This window comes from Nerophis ophidion, linkage group LG07 (genome assembly GCF_033978795.1).
Source record: "Nerophis ophidion isolate RoL-2023_Sa linkage group LG07, RoL_Noph_v1.0, whole genome shotgun sequence".
Taxonomy (NCBI): Eukaryota; Metazoa; Chordata; class Actinopteri; order Syngnathiformes; family Syngnathidae; genus Nerophis; species Nerophis ophidion.
The window spans coordinates 14,694,525-14,711,783 of NC_084617.1; the positions used below are offsets into that span (position 1 = coordinate 14,694,525).

At 39.7% G+C, this 17,259-nt stretch overlaps 1 protein-coding gene across 3 annotated transcripts in view; it reads right to left on the minus strand.

Annotated features, from left to right (window-relative positions):
* mrc2 (mannose receptor, C type 2) overlaps window positions 1-17,259 on the minus strand; it is a 98,506-nt gene that overhangs the window by 13,675 nt on the left and 67,572 nt on the right. For 2 of the 3 annotated variants that reach the window (XM_061905400.1, XM_061905402.1), the window contains 12 exons: window positions 14,999-15,141; window positions 14,795-14,891; window positions 14,595-14,724; window positions 11,976-12,008; window positions 11,722-11,888; window positions 11,473-11,641; window positions 8,968-9,110; window positions 7,361-7,469; window positions 7,128-7,294; window positions 2,225-2,333; window positions 1,912-2,150; window positions 1,669-1,831 (listed from right to left, as the gene is read on the minus strand). In XM_061905400.1, coding sequence (XP_061761384.1) covers window positions 1,669-1,831; window positions 1,912-2,150; window positions 2,225-2,333; window positions 7,128-7,294; window positions 7,361-7,469; window positions 8,968-9,110; window positions 11,473-11,641; window positions 11,722-11,888; window positions 11,976-12,008; window positions 14,595-14,724; window positions 14,795-14,891; window positions 14,999-15,141 — 1,669 coding nt within the window. The remainder of the gene's footprint in view (window positions 1-1,668; window positions 1,832-1,911; window positions 2,151-2,224; window positions 2,334-7,127; window positions 7,295-7,360; window positions 7,470-8,967; window positions 9,111-11,472; window positions 11,642-11,721; window positions 11,889-11,975; window positions 12,009-14,594; window positions 14,725-14,794; window positions 14,892-14,998; window positions 15,142-17,259) is intronic. The other variant, XM_061905401.1, reaches the window with a different exon arrangement.

The window sequence follows — 17,259 nt, forward strand, 5'->3', positions numbered from 1 at the left end:
TTTGTTACTTTATTTAATTTTATTTTCCTGATTATGTATATATTTTTTTACATATAATTCATTGTACTTTGCCAGTTTCTGTGCTATTTATTTCTAGACATTCTCCACAATTTGTCCAATTCTTCTTGCCCACTTAAATTTGTTGTTGTTGCTATTGGTTTCATTTAATTAGATTTTTGTCATTTATTTTCTGTTGATACATTCAATTCGTCCCATTTTTTATTAAAATGTCCAAATCTGCAACATCTGATTTTATTCTCTCCATTTTGTCCATTTATTTAAAGGCCTACTGAAATGAGATTTTCTTATTTAAACAGGGATAGCAGGTCCATTCTATGTGTCATACTTGATCATTTCACAATATTGCCATATTTTTGCTGAAAGGATTTAGTAGAGAACATCAACGATAAAGTTCGCAACTTTTGGTTGCTAATAAAAAAGCCTTGCCTTTACCGGACGTAGCAGACGATGTGCGCGTGACATCAGGAGTTGCAGGGCTCCACACATATTCACATTGTTTATAATGTGAGCCACCAGCAGTAAGAGCAATTCGGACCGAGAAAGCGACAATTTCCCCATTAATTTGAGCGAGGATGAAAGATTCGTGAATTAGGATATTGACAGTGAAGGACTAGAAAAAAAAAAAAAAAAACGACGGCTGCGGGCGGCGGCAGTGTGAGCGTTTCAGATGTAATTAGACACATTTACTAGGATAATTCTGGAAGATCCCTTATCTGCTTATTGTTTTAATAGTGTTTTAGTGAGATTTTAAAGATAGTAAAGACATACCTCAAGGTCGGATGGCTGCGGTGAACACGCAGTGTCTCAGAGAGAAGCCAAGGAGCCAAGCTCACGGCTGCCTTTTTTGACATCTGCTGCAGGACGACGAATAATCCACTGATGTCTCCGGTAAGATATATATCACAATTTTCCCATCCAAAAACATGCTGGTTGACGTAGAGAAAACATGTTCGCTTGACCACTCTGCTTCACAACAAAGAAACATCGGCTGTGTCTCGGTGCTAAAGACAGCTGCAATCCACCGCTTTCCACCAACAGCATTCTTCTTTATAGTCTCCATTATTAAATGAACAAATTGCAAAAGATTCAGTAACAGGGATGTCCAAAATACTGTGTAATTATGCGATTGAAGTAGACGACTTTTAACCGCTAGTGGTGCAGCGCTAATATTTCCTGACAGTCCGTGACGTCACTCGTAGGCGTCATCATTCCGCGACGTTTTCAACAAGAAACTCAGGGGACGTTTAAAATTGCAATTTAGTAAACTAAAAAGGCCGTATTGGCATGTGTTGCAATGTTAATATTTCATCATTGATATATAAACTATCAGACTGCGTGGTCGGTGGTAGTGGGTTTCAGTAGCACTTTAATTTAATTTTGTCCATTTATTTAGTTTAAATCTTCTTAATGATTATTTAGTTTAAATCTTCTTAATGATTTTTATCTTGTCCACTTAATTCACAATATTTTGCACATTTAAACATGTTCTATTTCCAATTTATTAGATTTTTTCTTCATTTTTTTTTTTTTTAAATTAAATCTGACTTTAACTATTTATTTTAAATTGTATTTAGTTTAATTCGGTCTTTTTGCCGGTTGGAATACTTTGTGGTGGTCTACAAATGATTGCATGATGTCACCACGTACCGCTGAGTTGACAAATAGCAGCGTCCAGTTTCGCGTCACACGGCGTCATGGTCCACAGGCCGGTGGTGGTCATGTGACCGCAGCCTGACAGCTGATTGGGCTGTCCCTCCACCCAGTTAGAATAAGACAATTCCTCTTCGCCCAGCCAGGAGAAGCGGCGCCCCTGAGAAGACGACACAAATGAAGGTTTCCTTCAGCGTCTAGAACCTTCTAGAACTGTATTAGCAGAGAGCGAGTTCTCACTCCGTAGTTGTAGAGCGCGATCCATGCCGGCCGCCTCAAGCTGTTGATGAGCAGCGTCAGGTACGCCTGCTGGACGGGGTCCCGAGGCGCCGCCAAGGTTCCGTTTAGAGAATTACACAGATGGAGAGCGCCTGCCCAGTCCAGGCGTTTCTCCACCAGCTGGTAGGTGATGCCGCCCAGGTCCAAGCGCTTGGACAGCGGGGTTGGAATGAGATCTGGCGCCGCAGGCAGACCCGGATCTAAAGGAGCAACCACGTCACATGATTTTGCTGGAGACAAATCTAAGGATTATACAAATCATGTGTCTGCGCACCTTGTTGCTTCTGACACAGGAAGCCGGTACTTTCCGCCTCGCAGGCCCGTGATGCCCACATGCCTTTGTTCTTCTGAGGGTTCCCGTGAATCAAGGCCACGCAGTTTCCCTGGTGGAAGACAGCTATACCATCAGCCATTTAGTGGAGTTCATTAAAAAAAAATAAAAAAAAATAGGAGGTTGCCTACAGCCACACCTAGCGCTAAATAGAATAGAATGGAATGGACTTTATTGTCATTATATTTGCATATAACGAGATTAAGGGCCTACGGATAAAAACTGTCTTTTTATTCAACCAAACAAAAAATGGTTTTGGAACCAACAAAAAAACGCACAAGCAAAATGAAAAAATTGAAAAAGAATATACACTACCGTTCAAAACTTTGGGGTCACATTGAAATGTCCTTATTTTTGAAGGAAAAGCACTGTACTTTTCAATGACGATAACTTTGAACTAGTCTTAACTTTAAAGAAATACATTCTATACATTGCTAATGTGGTAAATGACTATTCTAGCTCCAAATGTCTGGTTTTTGGTGCAATATCTACATAGGTGTATAGAGGCCCATTTCCAACAACTATCACTCCAGTGTTCTAATGGTACAATGTGTTTGCTCATTGGCTCAAAAGGCTAATTGATGATTAGAAAACCATTGTGCAATCATGTTCACGCCTCTGAAAACAGTTTAGCTCGTTACAGAAGCTACAAAACTGACCTTCCTTTGAGCAGATTGAGTTTCTGGAGCATCACATCTGTGGGGTCAATTAAACGCTCAAAATGGCCAGAAAAAGAGAACTTCCATCTGAAATTCAACAGTCTATTCTTGTTCTTAGATGTGAAGGCTATTCCATGCGAGAAATTGCTAAGAAATTGAAGATTTCCTACAAAGGTGTGTACTACTCCCTTCAGAGGACAGCACAAACAGGCTCTAACCAGAGTAGAAAAAGAAGTGGGAGGCCACGTTGCACAACTGAGCATGGAGATAAGTACATTAGAGTCTTTAGTTTGAGAAACAGAAGCCTCACAGGTCCCCAACTGGTATCTTCATTAAATAGTACCCGCAAAACACCAGTGTCAACATCTACAGTGAAGAGGCGGCTGCAGGATTCTGGGTTTCAGGGCAGAGTGGCGAAGAAAAAGCCATATCTGAGACTGGCCAGTTAAAGAAAAAGATTAAGATGGGCAAAAGAACACAGACATTGGACAGAGGAAGACGAAAAAAGTGTTGTGGACGAATGAATCAAAGTTTGAGGTGTATGGATCACAAAGAAGAAGGTTTGTGAGACGCAGAACTGAAAAGATGCTGGAAGAATGCCTGGCGCCATCTGTTAAGCATGCTGGAGGTAATGTGAGGGTCTGGGGTTGCTTTGGTGCTGGTAAGGTGGGAGATTTGTACAGGGTAAAAGGGATTCTGAATAAGGAAGGCTATCACTCCATTTTGCAACGCCATGCCATACCCAGTGGACAGCGCTTGATTGGAGCCAATATCATCCTACAACAGGACAATGACCCAAAACACACCTCCAAATTGTGCAAGAACTATTTAGAGAAGAAGCAGGCAGCTGGTATTCTATTGGTAATGGAGTGGCCAGAGCAGTCAGCAGATCTGAACCCCATTGAGCTGTTGTGGGAGCATCTTGACTGTATGTTACGCAAGAAGTGCCCATCCAACCAATCCAACTTGTGGAAGCTGCTTCTAGAAGCTTGGGGTGCAATTTCTCCAGATTACCTCAACAAATTAACAGCTAGAATGCCAAAGGTCTGCAATGCTGTAATAGCTGCAAATGGAAGATTCCTTGACGAAAGCAAAGTTTGATGTAAAAAAAATCTTATTTCAATTACAAATCATTATTTCTAACCTTGTCAATGTCTTGACTCTATTTTCTATTCATTTCACAACGTATGCTGATGAATAACTGTGACTTTTCATGGAAAAGACAAAATTGTTTGGGTGACCCCAAACTTTTGAACGGTAGTGTATATATTTAAAAAATTTTAAAATATACATTTAAAAAAAAAAAAAATTTTGGTTACAGACCTTTTTTTTGGTTGCAAATATTTTTTGGGAGCAAATATTTATGGGTGGTGCAAAATCTTTTTTTTTTTGGTCACGATTTAATTACTGTCTTGTGGGTGGAGGCCTCCATTGAAGAATATGTTTAAAGTATTTTCATTCGATTAGTCTTGGATGACGGCGCAATTATATGGGCGTGATTCCTAACTAGTTCCGCCCTCCGCACATTTAGAGGGAATATACGAAAGATAAGAAGTGGGCAATGCCGACCAATAAAAAGGCGTTTAACGTATTGTTCAGAGGAGGCCCCACCCACAAGATTGAAGTTGAGTAATACTAAAACACAACATTGGAAACCAAAACAATTCGAAACCGGATAACGATTTACTAGCCAAAAACAAAAGATTTTAAAATAAATAAGAAAATCTGCAACCAAAAAAGGTTTGTGACCAAAAAATATTGGGAACCCAAATTTTTTTTATAAATTTGATTTGAAAAAAAAGATTAGCAACCCAAAAATATTTTCCATCGAGAAAGAGATTTGTATTAAAAAAAAAGATTTGCAACCCCATAAAAAGATTTATAACAAAAAAGATTTGCAACACAACATTTTTGTCTGTAATTAAAAAAAGATCTGTACCCCAAAAAAGATTTGCAATCAAAAAAAAGATTTGTATAATAAAAAAAGATTAGCAACCAAAAAAAAGATTTTTCATCAAAAAAACTATTTTTGTGATTAAAAAAAAGATTTGTAACCAAAAAAAGATTTCCATCCATCTTTTTCCACTTTTAATCAAGGTTGGGTCGCGGGGGCAGCAACCTAAGCAGAGAGGCCCAGACTTCCCTCTCCCCGGCCACTTCATCCAGCTCCTCACGGGGGATCTCAAGGCGTTCCCAGGTCAGCTGGGAGACATGTAGTCTTCCCAACGTGTCCTGGGTCTTCCCTGTGGCCTTCTACCGATCGGATGTTTCCTAAACACCTCCCCAGAGAGGCATTTGGTGCATCCTGACCAGATGCCCAAACCACCTCGTCTGGCTCCTCTCGATGTGGCGGTGCAATGGCTTTACTTTAAGCTCCTCCCGAAAAATAGGGCAAACAAATGTACAACCTAACAAAAATTGATTAGCAAACAAAAAAACTATAATTAAAAATAAAAATTGATTTGTAAGAAAAAAAAAAGATTTATGTCCCAAAAAAGATTTGAAACAAAAAATTTCTAAACAAACAAACAAAAATTTTGTATTAAAAAAAGTTTTGCAATCAAAATAAAAGATTTGCAACCAACCAAAAATGTGTAACAATTTTATTTTTTTTTTACCAAATTGTTTGCATTCTACAAACCAAATAAATATGCAACTAAAATAATTTTTCTAAAAAAAATAAACAAAAAAACGGAACAAAAACTTGTACCAAAAAAAAAAGTGTGTTGGGGGGGTTCCAATGACATGAATATGTCTCCATAAAGTTTATTTCCTCTGGTGACCCACGCCCACAGCAGTTTTGAGTGAACAAAGCACTTAAAGGGGAACATTATCACCAGACCTATGTAAGCGTCAATATATACCTTGATGTTGCAGAAAAAAGACCATATGTTTTTTTTAACCGATTTCCGAACTCTAAAAGGGTGAATTTGGCAATTTAAACGCTTTTCAATTGTTCGTCTGTCGGAGCGATGACCTTTCACCCGTGACGTCACATCGTGAAGCGACCCGCCATTTTCTCAAACACATTACACACACCAAGTCAAATCAGCTCTGTTATTTTCTGTTTTTTCGACAGTTTACCGTACCTTGGAGACATCATGCCTCGTCGGTGTGTTGTCGGAGGGTGTAACAACACGAACAGAGACAGATTCAAGTTGACTTACGTGGAGTGTGCTAATCAGACATATAAATCAATGGTCACGGCATGCTAATCGATGCTAACATGCTATTTAGGCTAGCTGTATGTACATATTGCATCATTTGTAGCTATACTTGCATCCAGCCTTTCCCTCCACCCACATTTAATGCCAAACAAACACACTAAAATCGACTGATTCAAGTTGCACCAGTGGTCAAAAGATGCGAAAGTTCCTCGTTTTTTCTGTTCTGACGTAGCATCGCTACCGACGATAGCGATGCTACGACAGAGATGTGTGGATATCCTACGACACTCAAAGCAGATGCATTTCCAACGATAAAGTCAACAAAATCACAAAGGTGAGTTTTGTTGATGTTATTGACTTATGTGCTAATCTGACATATTTGGTCACAGCATGACTGCAAGCTAATCGATGCTAACATGCTATTTAGGCTAGCTGTATGTACATATTGCATCATTATGCCTCATTTGTAGCTATATTTGCATCCAGCCTTTCCCTCCACCCACATTTAATGCCAAACAAACACATACCAATCGACGGATTCAAGTTGCACCAGTGGTCGAAAGATGCAACCGTTTGTTAGAAGGCGATCGCCGAATTCGTCCTCGTTGCCGCAGTCTGTCGTGATATGGCTCAATAGCTTCAGTTTCTTCTTCAATTTTGTTTTCGCTATCTGCCTCCACACTCCAACCATCCATTTCAATACATGTGTAATCTATTGAACCGCTTAAGCCGCTGAAATCCGAGTCTGATTCCGAGCTAATGTCGCTAAAACTTTCTGTTTTATCCGCCATGTTTGTTTGTATTGGCATCACACAGTGACGTCACAGGAAAATGGATGGGTGGATGTAGCGATGGTGAAAATCAGGCACTTTGAAGCAGTTTTTCGGGATATTGCGTGATGGGTAAAATTTAAAAAAAAACTTTGAAAAATAAAATAAGCCACTGGGAACTGATTTTTATTGATTTTAACCCTTCTGAAATTGTGATAATGTTTCCCTATTAAGGTAAAAGTTTCAGTACCGGGGTCTTGTCGTGGTGCGGCCCGCTGTTGTCCACGGGCTGTCCTGGAGCCCAGTTGGTGTAACTGAGCAGGCCGGCCTGAGCCCACTGGAAGTGTCCTTTAGCGTCCGACGTCAGGCCCAGCCAGAGAGGGATGGTGGTGTTGTACAGCATGGTGGTGACGAAAGCTGCACAGGAAACACCGTGAGTGCCGTGAGCGACAGGCGGCGCGATGAAGGAAGTGAATCGGTTACCTTGCTCCAGGTGATTGGACAACACCGCCAGGACGCCTCCTTGCAACTCACATTTGATTTTGGCTGCAGACCACGTGGCCCGCTGAGACTGATCAAATATTCTGAAACACTAGCAAGGAAATAAAAATATTTTTGATGTAATCTAATGTAATATAACATTTTTTTGACATTATGAGAGCCATTTTAATGTGAAATAATAACCCACATAGTTAATTTGCACTCTTTAATCCAGGGGTCACCAACCTTTTTGAAACCAAGAAATACTTCTTGGGTACTGATTATTGCGAAGGGCTACCAGTTTGATAAACACTTAAAAAAAAATTCTGAAATAGCCAATTTGCTCAATTTACCTTTAATAAATAAATCTATATGTATATATTAAAAAAAAGGGTATTTCTGTCTGTCATTCCGTTGTACATTTTTTTTCCTTTTACGGGAGTTTTTTTTGTAGAGAATAAAAGATGAAAAAAACACTTAATTGAACGGTTTAAAAAGAGGAGAAAACACAAAAAAAAATTAAAATTAAATTTTGAAACATAGTTTATCTTCAATTTCGACTCTTTAAAATTCAAAAATCAACCGAACAAATATGAAGAGAAAAACTAGCTAATTTGAATATTTTTGAAAAAATTCAAAAAAGAATTTATGGAACATCATTAGTAGTTTTTCCTGATTAAGATTAATTTTAGAATATTGATGACATGTTTTAAATAGGTTAAAATCCAATCTGCACTTTGTTAGAATATATAACAAATTGGACCAAGCTATATTTCTAACAAAGACAAATCATTATTTCTTCTAGATTTTCCAGAACAAACATTTTAAAATAAATTCAGAAGACTTTGAAATAAGATTTAAATTTGATTCTAAAGATTTTCTGGATTTGCCAGAATATTTTTTTTGAATTTTAATCATAGTAAGTTTGAAGAAATAATTCACAAATATTCTTCGTCAAAAAAACAGAAGCTAAAATAAAGAATTAAATTAAAATGTATTTATTATTCTTTACAATAAAAAAAAAATACTTGAACATTGATTTAAATTGTCAGCAAAGAAAAGGAAGGAATTTAAAAGGTAAAAAGGTATATGTGTTTGAAAATCCTAAAATCATTTTTAAGGTTGTATTTTTTCTCGAAAATTGTCTTTCTGAAAGTTATAAGAAGCAAAGTAAAAAAATAAATGAATTTATTTAAATAAATGAAGACCAAGTCTTTAAAATATTTTCTTGGATTTTCAAATTCTATTTGAGTTTTGTCTCTCTTAGAATTAAAAATGTCGAGCAAAGCGAGACCAGCTTTCTAGTAAATAAATAACATTTTAAAAATAGAGGCAGCTCACTGGTAAGTGCTGCTATTTGAGCTATTTTTAGAACAGGCCAGCGGGCTACTCATCTGGTCCTTACGGGTTACCTGGTGCCCGTGGGCACCGTGTTGGTGACCCCTGCTGTAATCTAATATAGCAAGGCTATATTAATCAGTGGCCACCATACTGAACAGTGCACTCTGATTGGTTTGGTCTCATCTCGTGGCCATTTCTGATGTAGTTGTTGATATTCTTAGTAACGTTAGCCATTTATTGAGCTTGAAAATTTGTTTTTCGTACTGTACCTTGCGCTGATATGAGGTCCACCCGTCAGGGCAGCCGGACGGCGGGTGGGGAGGTGATGGTGTCGGGGGGGCAGTGCCGGTGACGTTAACCCTTTTGCAGATATATGGCAGGTCTGAGGGGCACTTCTGTTCCGCCCATTCTGCTGCACCATGACGACAATATAACAATATTTACAATACAAGTATTATTATTAGGGATGGGCGACATGGTCTAGAATCTACATTGCAACTTCCTGCGATAATGGGTTTATAGCACAATATTTTATTTGGCATACACAGTAAATGATAATAGTCACATTTTAAAAAGGGTTCTTCTTCCTCCAAACACGACGAGTTGAGTTTAAACCAAAAAGTTCTATTTTGGTTTCATCTGACCACATGACATTCTCCCAATCCTCTGCTGTATCATCCATGTATCCATTTTGGTATAAACTCAACTCGTCGTGTTTGGAGGAAGAAGAATACTGAGTTGCATCCCAAGAACACCAAACCTACTGTGAAGCATGGGGGTGAAAACATCATGCTTTGGGGCTGTTTTTCTGCTAAGGGGACAGGACGATTGATCCGTGTTAAGGAAAGAATGAATGGGGCCATGTATCGTGAGATTTTGAGCCAAAACATCCTTCCATCAGTGAGAGCTTTGAATGGTTGACCAAATACTTATTTTCCACCATCATTTACAAATAAGTTCTTTAAAACTCCTACAATGTGAATTCCTGGATTTTTTTTTCACATTCTGTCTCTCACAGTTGAAGTGTACCTATGATGAAAATTACAGACCTCTGTCATCGTTTTAAGTGGGAGAACTTGCACAATCGGTGGCTGACTAAATACTTTTTTGCCCCACAGTATATATATATACATATATATATATATATATATATATATATGTATATATATATATACATATTTTTATATGTATATATATATATACATATATATACATACACACACACACACACACACACACAATTTTTTTGCAGCGGTGGAGGTGAGGAATGCTGACTTAGAAGCGACTTTGCACTGTGAAGGGACATTAGCCGCTAGCTGGTTAGCGAGGATTCTACATTGTGTTGAGGCTGTTCTCTTGCTGTGGTCAAAGCAAGAATGTGTCATCAACATGCATATTGATGATAGTATTAAAAGCTCTGTAGTCATTTATATTATATTGTGGAGAGGCGGAGCCGACGGTCTGACGAAGCGGGAGGGCACGCTGGAGCCCGGCCCAAGATGGCGGCAAGGAGGCGGAGAATGCGGCCGGGCGGAGAGGTGGGGCGTGCTGGGAGCAACGCCACAATCGAGTTCAGGTGGGTGGATCGCGCACCGGTACACAATCAACTCATCTCCTCTCAATGTATAAAAGGGGAGAAGGAGGAGAGAACGGGGCTGAAGGAGGTGGAGAGTCCGCAGCAGAAAGCAAGACAGGAGAGACGGAGACGCGGCCGACTAAAGCGCGGACCGGAGAGCGAGAGACGAGGAGCGAGACACTGAGAGCGAGCAGCGGAAGCAGCGACGGCACAAAAGACTTGCTTTATTTGAAAAAATAAACAAGAGTCAAACCTGCTAAAGCAATGTCCTTCCTTGGTGGTCAGTGGAACCCGAGCGACGAGAGCGTGAGTCGTTCACACATATATTCCCTATAGCATGCTTCCATTAATACACAATACTGCAGTACAGGGGTCTCAGACACGCAGTCCGTGGGCCAATTGTGGCCAATTGGACGTTATTTGCGGCCCCCACCTTAATATGAAAGTTTAAAGTTAGTGCGTCCCGCAAGTTTTATATAAATGGTGCTTGACAGCGTTGTGTCATTTGGGTCCAAAATGGCTCTTTCAACGTTCTGGGTTGCCTACCCCTGTGTTAGTGGAGAAGCGGCAACTGAGTGGAAGCGACGGAGACGTTGCCATGATTGTGGAGAGACGGAGCCGACGAGCCGATGGCAGGATAGGACAGACAGCGGTCCTACCCGAGATGGCGGCCAAGAGGCGGAGCATGCAGCAGAGCGGAGAGGCGGGGCGCACTTGGAGCGACGCCGCGGCAATCCGAGTCAGGTGCGTAAACGACACACCTGCTCTCAATCGCTGCATCTTCTGCTGCAGCATAAAAGGGGAGAAGGAGGAGCAATCATGGCAGAAGACAGAGGAGAAACTGCAACAGACGACGACAGCAAAGACGACGAGAGCGACCAGAGGAGAGATGAGCCCCCGCGGAAGACGCAGCCACCGGCCACCGAAAAGCGCGCCGAGACGAGCAGGAAGGGAGGTCGTGCTAGAAATTGGCGCGACCGACTGGAATCAAACCTTGTTCATTGAAAGAATAAACAAGAGTCAAACTTGCTACAATGCATCTTGCATCGACGGTCACTGCAACCCACACGATGACGGCTGGAGACGTGTCACACTCATGTACTCCAAAGTATTATCACAGTTACTTTTTTTTTAACGGCCCGGCCCGATCTTCTTATACAGTTTGATTAATGTGGCCGAGCATTGTCGGTGTTCTTACCTTTACTGGCGGTCATGTGCACACATCTGCGGTCATAGCTGAGTGGGCGTGGCCTCCCGCTGGCCCAAGACACGTAGTTGAGCACAGAGTGGTCGGACCAGCGAAAGCGGCCGTCCTCGTGGTAGGTGTGAAGGCCCAGCCACCAGTTGTCACCCTCCACCTTCACCATCTGGAGGCCACAGAGAGATAGAAACTGTAGAACCAAACAAAGATGTCGTACATTTAGAAATCAGATGGTTTTGTTGTTGCCTGGTTTAGCGTGCTGGCCAGGAACTTCTCCTCCTGCGCCGAGTGGACGGAGGCCAGCGAGGAGTCGAACCAGGAGCAAATTCGCTGGGCCTGGTCCCACGTGGTGCGGTGGTCAAAGAACTTGTACTCCGCCTCCCGGAAGCTAATCCATTCCGGCGAACGCGTGCCTTTAAAATGTCAGGAGATAAAACAATATGGACGACAGGGATAATCTTTATGCACCATGTGTGAGCGCTGCATTGTGGAAATCTCACCTTCAGAAGCTTCCGGTTCTTTCTCAACGCTACCTGAAAGGCACAAAAACAGGCATCACACTACAGCAGGGGTCACCAACCTTTTTATAACCAAGAGCTACTTCTTGGGTACTGATTAATGCGAAAGGCTACCAGTTTGATACACACTTAAATAAATTGCCAGAAATAGCCAATTTGCTCAATTTACCTTTAATAAATAAATCTATATATATTAAAAAATTTCTGTCTGTCATTCCGTCGTACATTTTTTTTCCTTTTACGGAAAGTTTTTTGTAGAGAATAAATGATGAAAAAAACACTTAAATGAACGGTTTAAAAGAGGAGAAAACACAAAAAAATGAAAATTAAATTTTGAAACATAGTTTATCTTCTATTTCGACTCTTTAAAATTCAAAATTCAACCAAAAAAATGAAGAGAAAAAATAGCTAATTCGAATCTTTTTGAAAAAATTAAAAAAATAATTTATGGAACATCATTAGTAATTTTTACTGATTAAGATTAATTTTAGAATTTTGATGACATGTTTTAAATAGGTTAAAATCCAATCTGCACTTTGTTAGAATATATAACAAATTGGACCAAGCTATATTTCTAACAAAGACGAATCATTATTTCTTCTAGATTTTCCAGAACAAAATTTTAAAAAGAAATTCAAAAGACTTTGAAATAAGATTTAAATTTGATTCTACCGATTTTCTAGAGTTGCCAGAATATTTTTTTTGAATTTTAATCATAATAAGTTTGAAGAAATATTTCACAAATATTATTCGTCGAAAAAACGGAAGCTAAAATGAAGAATTAAATTAAAATGTATTTATTATTCTTACAATAAAAAAAATAAATTTACTTGAACATTGATTTAAATTGTCAGGAAACAAGAGGAAGGAATTTAAAAGGTAAAAAGGTATATGTGTTTAAAAATCCTAAAATCATTTTTAAGGTTGTATTTTTTCTTTAAAATTGTCTTTCTGAAAGTTATAAGAAGCAAAGTAAAAAATAAATGAATTTATTCAAACAAGTGAAGACCAACTCTTTAGAATATTTTCTTAGATTTTCAAATTCTATTTGAGTTTTGTCTCTCTTAGAATTAAAAATGTCGAGCAAATCGAGACCAGCTTGCGAGTAAATAAATGAAATTTAAAAAATAGAGGCAGCTCACTGGTAAGTGCTGCTATTTGAGCTATTTTTAGAACAGGCCGGCGGGCTACTCATCTGGTCCTTACGGGTTACCAGGTGCCCGCGGGCACCGCGTTGCTGACCCCTGCACTACAGCAACATGTCCTTATAGTATAACATCAGCTCAGCCAAGCGTCACCGTTTTAAAGTGACAATAAGACAATTTCACCCATCCTCACACACGCCACACATTTCTCCTATTCCCCATTCAATATTCAATTTTTTTCCATGATGATAAACTTTGGTCCTCACGGGAGCCGTAGTTTGATTAACTCTGATTGACTGACCAATATGACCAATCCATCAGTCCTTTGTGCCTAAATCTAACCAATCACTGAAAGCACCAACCACTAAAACCAATCAGAAGCCACATAAGGCGGGTCTCTCTATCTTTCACAAGATGATCGTCGGTACCTAACTTTGGTCACTGTTGATTTGCTGCTTCTCCCCGAGTTTACAAGTTAATATGTACTGTTTTAAGGCTGCTGTAAGTACATCATTATAAGCAAATTGTCGAACAGTTTTAGAACAACATTTCTCAATGAGCTATTGCAAGGAATTTGGAGATTTCACCATCTATGGTCCGTAAAATCATCAAAAAGTTCAGAGAATCTGGAGAAATCACTGCACGTAAGCCATGATGTTACGGACTGCATCAAAAACCAACATCAGTGAGTAAAGGACATCAGCTAAAGGATATCAACTCAACTGAACTCGTGCCCAGTTGAGTTCATACCAAAAAGTTCTATTTTGGTTTCATCTGACCACATGACATTCTCCCAATCCTCTGCTGTATCATCCATGTATCCATTTTGGTATAAACTCAACTCGTCGTGTTTGGAGGAAGAAGAATATTGAGTTGCATCCCAAGAACACCAAACCTACTGTGAAGCATGGGGGTGGAAACATCATGCTTTGGGGCTGTTTTTCTGCTAAGGGGACAGGACGATTGATCCGTGTTAAGGAAAGAATAAATGGGGCCATGTATGGTGAGATTTTGAGCCAAAACCTCCTTCCATCAGTGAGAGCTTTGAATGGTTGACCAAATACTTATTTTCCACCATAATTTACAGATAAATTCTTTAAAATTCCTACAATGTGAATTCCTGGATTTTTTTTTCAAATTCTGTCTCTCACAGTTAAAGTGTACCTATGATGAAAATTACAGACCTCTGTCATAATTTCAAGTGGGAGAACTTGCACAATCGGTTGATGACTAAATACTTTTTGCCCCACTGTAAAAAAAAAAAAATCCATATATATTCTTATGGTTTGAACATGAAAAGTATCAAAATGGCCCCCGGATGCTTTAATTTTTCAATTTACGGCCCTCAGTGGAAAAACTTTGGACACCCCTGGGGTAGGGTAACAAAAGGAGACAATGGGCGTTTCAGGAAGAAAAAAAAAAAATCTTCTCGTAAGAAAAAAAGTGCCTGATGTACCTCTCGGGATCTTGCAGATCCAGTCCAGTTCAGAGTCGCAGTGCATGGCCAGCCAGGTCATGGAGCCCAAGTCGGCCGCAGCGCACTGCCTGATGTTGTAGTAGTAGCGGCCAAAGTTCTGGTACGTCAGCTGAGAGAAAGCCCCGTGAAAGTAAACAACATGTGGACCAACAGATTGTATTTTTACTCTTGCCACTCACAGCAAGTCCATCGCTCCACTTCCAGCTGCCGTCGTCCATCGGGTTCCTGCGGTTCAGCCCGATCCAAAACCAGTGCTGCTCGTGGTCTTCCGATTCCCTGCGGGTTATATCATTATCATCATCATCATCATCATCATCATCATCATCATCATCATCATCATCATCATCATCATCGCCACCATCCTCATCATCTTCCACGCCCACCCAAAAGTCTCATGCAGGACTTGGAGGACAAAGTGCTCCTCCTCTGGGGCGCTGATGCTCAGCAGGTTGGCGCCGTGATTGCGACAGAACAGGTGAGCCTGCAGCCAGCTCATCTTCTGCTCCAGCTGTGACGAGTGGAACACCTGCACAACACACACACACACACACACACACACACACACACACACACACCCCCGCCAGGTCAAATGTCTCCTCGTGTTATCTCTACAAGACATTGGTCGTGTTAGGTCCATGGCCTTGTTGGGTCATTGGCAATGTGAAGTTGTAGGCCATGTTAAACTATTGACCATGTCAATTCATTGGCCATATTAGGGCGTTGGCCATGTTAGGTAATTGTTCAGGTAAAGTCATTGGTCATAATAAATCATTGGTCAGATTGGTCACCAACTTTTTCGAGCCCTAGATCCCTGGTTTGCATCCAAACACCAAAGCAATCATCGGCCATGTTAAGTCATTGGTCATGGTAAGTCATTGGCTATGTTAAGTCATTGGTAATGTTAACTCATTGGTCATGTTAAGTCATTGGTCATGTTGAGTCATTGGTCATGTTGAGTCATTGGTCATGGTAAGTCATTGGTTATGTTAAGTCATTGGTTATGTTAAGTCATTCGTCATGTTAAGTCATTGGTCATGTTAAGTCAATGGTCATGTTAAATCATTATCAATGTTAGGTCATTAGTTATGTTAAGTCACTGGTCATGTTAAATCATTGTTTATGTTAAGTCATTGGTCATGTTAAATAATTGGTTTTGTTAAGTCATTGGTCATGGTAAGTCATTAGTTACGTTAAAACATAGGCTATGTTATATTATTGTCCATATTGCACTGCAGCAGACAAACAGGCGATTCAGAGGGTCATAAAGTCGGCACAAAAAATCATCGGCTGTCCCCTGCCCTCCCTGAAGGACTTAGACAACTCCCGTTGCCTCAACAGAGCAAAAAACATTACCAAGGACAGCACACACCCTGGCTTCCACCTGTTCGACTTGCTACCATCAGGCAGGCGCTACAGGTGCATCAGAGCCAGAACAAACAGGCTTAGAGACAGCTTCTTTCCCAAAGCTGTCACCGTGTTGAACTCTAACTTATAATAATAATAATAATTCACCCCTATACAATATAATGCCCTAATACCCTACTGCGCAATACTACCCATTTAGTGCAATACGTCCGTCACTGATTGTTATTTATTAGTTTGGTACTCCTGTCTTGCTCTGTATATTGTACAGTATTTGTATTTTGTACTTCTATAGTGTTTTGTATATTGTACAGAATTGCTTATTATTTTTATTGGCTAGTAGTCTGTTTATTTCAATTGTTAGTTTTTCCTTTATTACCTCTTATGTCATTTATTTCACCCCATATTTGTTCCCACTACCGCACCTTAAGTTGGAGTCTTTAATCTCATTATATGCAAATATAATGACAATAAAGTTCATTTTATTCTATTCTATTCTATTCTATTAACTCATTTGTTATGCTAAATCATTGGTTTGCCTTCAAACACCAAAGCAATCATCGTCCATATTAAGTCATTGGTCATGTTAAGTCATTGGTCATGGTAAGTCATTGGTTATGTTAAGTCATTGGTCATGGTAAGTCATTGGTCATGTTAAGTCATTGGTTATGTTAAGTCGATGGTCATGTTAAGTCATTGGTCATGGTAAGTCATTGGTTGTGTTAAGTCATTGGTCATGTTAAATAATTGGGTATGTTAAGTCATTGGTCACGGTAAGTCATTAGGTATGTTAAAACATAGACTGTGTTATATTATTGTCCATATTCAGTCATTTGTTATGCTAAATCATTGGTTTGCATCCAAACACCAAAGCAATCATCGGCCATGTTAAGTCATTGGTTATGTTAAGTCATTGGTCATGTTCAGTCAATGGTCGTGTTAAATCATTAGCCATGTTAGGTCATTGGGTATGTTAAGTCATTGGTGACGTTAAATAATTAGCCATGTTAATTCATTGGTCATGTAAATCATTGGTTATGTTAAGTCATTGGTCATGTTAAGTCATTGGTCATGTTAAATCATTGGTTATGTTAAGTCATTGGTCATGTTAAATAATTGGGTATGTTAAGTCATTGGTCACGGTAAGTCATTAGGTATGTTAAAACATAGACTGTGTTCAATTATTGTCCATATTCAGTCATTTGTTATGCTAAATCATTGGTTTGCATCCAAACACCAAAGCAATCATCGGCCATGTTAAGTCATTGGTTATGTTAAGTCA